Source organism: Rhea americana, unplaced genomic scaffold (assembly GCF_003343005.1).
Source record: "Rhea americana isolate MKP2758 unplaced genomic scaffold, rheAme1 scaffold_160, whole genome shotgun sequence".
NCBI lineage: Eukaryota > Metazoa > Chordata > Aves > Rheiformes > Rheidae > Rhea > Rhea americana.
In genome coordinates this window covers 777,888-782,954 of record NW_028185706.1, presented here as the reverse complement: position 1 = coordinate 782,954, position 5,067 = coordinate 777,888, and the positions used below count along the sequence as shown (strand labels likewise).

The following is a 5,067-nucleotide window of genomic DNA, read 5'->3' as shown; positions in this document are numbered from 1 at the left end:
ATTGGCCTTCTTGGCCACAAGGGCACATTGCTGGCTCATGGTCAATCTGTCATCTACCAGCACTCCCAGATCTTTCTCTGCAGAGCTGCTCTCCAGCAGGTCAGCCCCCAGCTTGTACTGGTGCCTTGAAAGCATTTCAATTGCTTTAAATCACTATGTAGTATTAATGTAACATTCGCAAATATTTCAAAYAATCCTTCTATTAGTTCAATACTGTGATACTTCAACTAATGAGGCCAAATTAACAACTTCCAAATTTTAAATTAAATAAAKACAGCTACTGATATCTAAATCTACAGCCAAGATTGAGACCAATGAAAATTATTAGTTGCTAAGTTAGTATGACTTGTATATTTTTGTCTTGTCTAATCAAATACTGCAGGATGAAAAAAATRATACCATAATGCTTCTTTCTTGAGTGACAGGCATAAAAACTTTCAGTGAGAATTTATTTCACATACAGAATGGGTTCAAACATAAGTAACTGTAAATAACTAAAAGAGAGTTAATAGTTCTCAGTATACTGAAGGTTCAGATTGCCAGCTCTGGCCAAATTTTTAAGTTTACTCACATATTGCGCCTTTATATTCCATTGTGTGTCTCTGAAAAGGTCTCAGGCCTCCACATTTTGGGATAACTGACAGGTATTCTTACATGAATGAACATGTTTCCATAACCTAACATATGCAAACACTTCTTTTATTTGGACAGGAACATTTTAATTTTATTGTGATTTCTTGATATTTCTCATATTACACTAGTCAAGAAATCAGGCCACCTTTCTACATATTTTCATTCTTGGCAATTCATTGGAAAAAAAAAGGCAGGAAAAAAATTTAAAATGTTATCATTTCTATCTTTACAAAATTTCTAGGAATAAATGTTGGTCCAGTAAAATAATCAACACATTTATAACTACTRTAATAAGGAAGCAGATTTTAATCTTGGTTTTCAATCACTGTTACAGTTTGCTTGCAATTCYAGCCCCCAGTGAAGTCAGTGATTTTGACACTGACTTTAACAAGGGCACAATTTGATTCTCTTTGCACACATTGCCTTGAGAAGCTCATAGGTGTTTTTCAAAGAAAAAGCATGCAGAAGGGTGGGCAGGTAYGTGTGTGTTTGCATGACAGAGGCCATGCCTCCTTCTTGTACTGCGAAGCTATGTACTCAACTAGTTTCTTCATATTCTATGAGGGAATAATTGAAAAAGATTTTACTGATAAATAAAGACATTACAAAATAACGCCTCCAACGTGTATAGCAAAACTAGAYTATTTCAAACAAAAATTCCAGCTTCTGAGAACTGCTTCTTGCTAACAGTTCAACAGCAACAAGAAAAGTACCTAAGTCTAAAAAAAATCTCTCTGAAGAGGGACTGGGAAACTTCATATATGTGAGCATTTAGAGAGCACTACTGGCTATGCTACTACCTTTCAGCTCTTTTTTTTTTAAAAAAAAAATTAATTAAGCAGCTGTTCTCAAACTTCTTTTCCAGGAAACTATTTCTGGGTGAAGAACGTGGGCYGTCTTTATCAGAAATACTCAGCTATTCTTCCTAGCAAATAAATGATTTATGGTGAAGCAGGAAAGTTCCCGATACGTCTTGTTTCCTCTTTCCCCCCCTCTTTTTTAGATGACAGAAAGCACAGGTTAGATCACAACGCAAGCAGAGCACGCAGCGGGGCAAGACCTTGCGCTGACAGACCTTGCAAGCACTCGCTTGTTTCATTGCACAGGCAACAGCGTTTCTCTTAGCAGCAGACGCCAGCTAGGAGCAGGATCCCAGGGCCAAGGAGGGGGCCCTGCCGGCGCCTCCGAAGGGCGGCGGGCAGCGGAGGGAGGCCGCGTTAAACGCAGCTCCCCGCCGGAGCCTCTCGCAGGCCTCGCCACAGCCAAGTTCCCCATGGGGCTCCCCGCGTCCCCTCCAGGCCTCCTCAACTCGCCGCCTACAGTTCGTCTCCCCTCCCGCCCCCGGCTCCCCCTCTGCTTCGGTGCCCGGCAGGTGCGGGGGAGGCCGCGGGGCAGGGCCCCTCTGCCTCCCCCTCCGCCGGGGCGGCGGTTACCTCGCAGGCGGCGGCGGCGGCGGCAGGGAGCGCGCCGCCCGCGGGGCTCCGCCTGGCAACGGCCTGGCCGCTGTGGGCATGTCCGGGCCTGCCCCGGCGCGGCGCGGCGCGGCCGCTGCCTCTCTCAAAGCCGTGGCGCTGGCAGGGCTTTATTTTGTTTGTTTGTTTATTTATTTATTTATTTATTTATTTATTTATTTATTTATGGTGAAGGCTTTTAAAGCGACTCCTATTTATAGCTCGCCCTCTTTATTTTTAGCGCCGAGCCTGGGTTTTGGCGACAGAGGTTGGCAGCACGGGCGGCGGTGGCGAGCGTGCCTCTGCCGGGTGCCTGCGCCCGGTGCTGTCCAGCCGTGCGGTCAGTAAATACTGAGTGGCAAAACGTGTCACTTCATCAGATAAAAATTAAGAGTGTCGGAGTGGCGGTGGGGCTGCTAGCAAGCGCCGCGTTCCCGSCGTCTGCGGCCCAGGCTTCAGCGAACTGCAGGCTGAAACCTCAGTGGAAGGTTTAATACGGAAGAAGGATGAAACAACCAGCAACAGCAGGTCAAATATTTACGGTCAGGGCAGGGCAACATACCTGGAAATGCATATTTTAATGYTTCCTAACTGTATTTCTCTCTAAAGGTGTTAGAGGTTTTGCACTCCACACATTTAATGTTGAKATTGGATGGGTAAGGAAATAGTAGAAAAGCATCTTTCTGTGCCATCAGAGTAATATGTTATTGATTAGGATATGAACAATGGAAGAAGATAAGTCAGTCATAAAAATGTTTAGTGGTCAATATCCAATCTTYAACATTTTAGAAGTAGACTTAACATTTAGAACTAATGAACATTGTAGAAGTTCATTAGCTTTTTTTGAGGATGTGCATTCACTCTGAAGGATATGCCCTCCCTTTCCCTGGCATGTTAAATTCACATTTAATGTAAAGGGAGCTGTATGTGTGTAATGAACCAGCGTATAGCCCAGGGCAGGCACATTCCATCACCAGSGCCCATTATGTGCATCCCAGAAAAAGTGACCAAAGGGTAAATTAGATTTGTTGTGAACTCAAACTCTACAATGTTTTCTGCAGTTCTTTTAAAGATRTGTTTATCCATACTGTTGTGTCTCCTGCCTTTCAGATTATGTAGCCCCAAAAAAGCTGTTAATACTCTATTTCACAGAGCAAAACTGAAACCAAAGAAGCTACAGTGGAAGAATTAAAGTCAGCAGTATTAAGAAGGAAGGTTCAGGTACCACAGGCCAAGCAACTGCATAGGGTCATGTAATTTTGAAACAAATTCTTCCTTAGGTTATTAGCAGGGATTAAATCTATCTTTTTCAGAGCCCAGATAGTTTCTTACTACTTAACCTAAAGGAATATTTCAATTTGTTGCTGATTATACACTCTTATCCACTGTATTCTAGCTACTGTACAGGAACATCTCAGATTTAGCTAGTAAGTTCGACCTGCTGTTAAATAAGAGATGAGGAAGGCACTCTGAGTAGAACATACTGATCATTGATGTTAGTTGTGAACACTTAAAGACACTAACATAACTATAGCATGCTCTGGAAAAATAGTATAAATGGCAGAACACAAAGCAGTATCTTGCTATAAATTTTAACACTGCTCTTCCTGATTCATCTGAGTGACACCCCCTGTCTAAAGTCTGTCTTGAGCCCAAGTGTCATATAGGAGAAGAATGTATATAGAGGAAAGCAACAGCTATACAGGAAGAAGCTTAAACTTGCAGCTTTAGAAAATTTTCTTTAATCTTTCCTGCGACTTTAAAACAAAATATGCCCAGGTAGCAAGTAGAAAATGTAATTACTCTCCTTAAAAATCTTCAGACTAAATCATGCAACTCARCATTTTTTATCTTCTAGTTTCTTGTCTTCTGACAGATCACTACTGGTGAGAAATGTTCTGAAGGACAAGCTATGTTTTAAATTTCACCTAGTCAGCTAATTTGCATATATGTAAGTGATTAGTCCTTTAATTATCCCATAGTTGTGTTGATGATGGACAAGAGTTGTAGTTTGTATTCCCTTGGTTACGCTGGCGTAGCAAGAATAACAAGTAACCTTAAAAAAAGTATTTTTGTTACTGAAGTCAGCACATGCATCTCTGAATTCACACAGGGAACAGATGTGGTAAGTAAGAAGATACCATTTGTATGCACTCGCTATATGGGGTTGAACTAAGCTTAAGAGAAAGTTGCGTAGCTCATAAGTCTGCAATCAAGAAAAAGTTGTTCTTAAATGTGCTGATTCTTTTAGAGCTGGGACTAAGCTTTCAAACMGTCATTTTTTCTCCTATCAGTCTTTCTTTTGCTTGAAGAGAAGGAAGAAAAAACTCACACCTCATGRGAAGATATAGAGCTATTTTGAACAGCTTTTACAAATGCTTCTCTTGAGACCCAGTCTCTCACTTAGAGCAGCTCTCTGGTCTGAGCCATCCTTCACTGTGAACAGGTAAGTCCTGATGCTTTTATTTTCTTTTAATCTAAGGGACAGATTTCTAGTTTGTATTTAATTAACATATTTTCCTYTTGTGCTGGCAGTCTTGAAAAGGAACAAAAGGCTTTTGAAAGCAAACTCATAAATTGAGAATGTTGAGGAATAAGCACAAGAGATTCAGGAGGTCAAACAGATTTTCTAGTTATCCTCAGAAAGAAAGAAAAAACTGAGCGTTGCTTTTGCTTGCTTGCTTTCCTTGGACTTAGCTGCTGCTTTTGTTGCTAGCCATGATAAAGAGCTTCGCTTACAGCCTCACTCTTGTTTTATTCATTAACAAAGTGTCTTGATGACTCTTTTCAGCAAAAATAAGGTAATGCTTAGTGAATATGTGGTGTCTAATTTGGTATGTTTCTGAGCACTATTAATCGCTTACCTGAAGAGAGAAATACAGTCTTTTCAAAATGATTTGATCAAAGCTACAAGCAGTGTTTGGTTTTGCASATGCAGCTCAACATTAAGTAACTTTTTATTTTGGCTTACAAGTGGGAATAA

The 5,067-nt window shown here is 41.1% G+C and overlaps 1 protein-coding gene across 6 annotated transcripts in view; it reads right to left on the bottom strand.

The window, feature by feature from the left end:
* Positions 1–2,155, bottom strand: part of LOC146598540 (spermatogenesis-associated protein 7-like) — a 93,175-nt gene extending 91,020 nt beyond the window's left edge. For 4 of the 6 annotated variants that reach the window (XM_085300126.1, XM_085300127.1, XM_085300123.1 and 1 more), the window contains exon 1: positions 2,067–2,155. In XM_085300126.1, coding sequence (XP_085156252.1) covers positions 2,067–2,146 — 80 coding nt within the window. In that variant the 5' untranslated portion in view covers positions 2,147–2,155. Of the gene's footprint in view, positions 1–1,708 lie in introns of all 6 variants that reach the window. The other 2 variants (XM_085300128.1, XM_085300130.1) reach the window with 2 other exon arrangements.
* Positions 2,156–5,067: the final 2,912 nt, after the last annotated feature.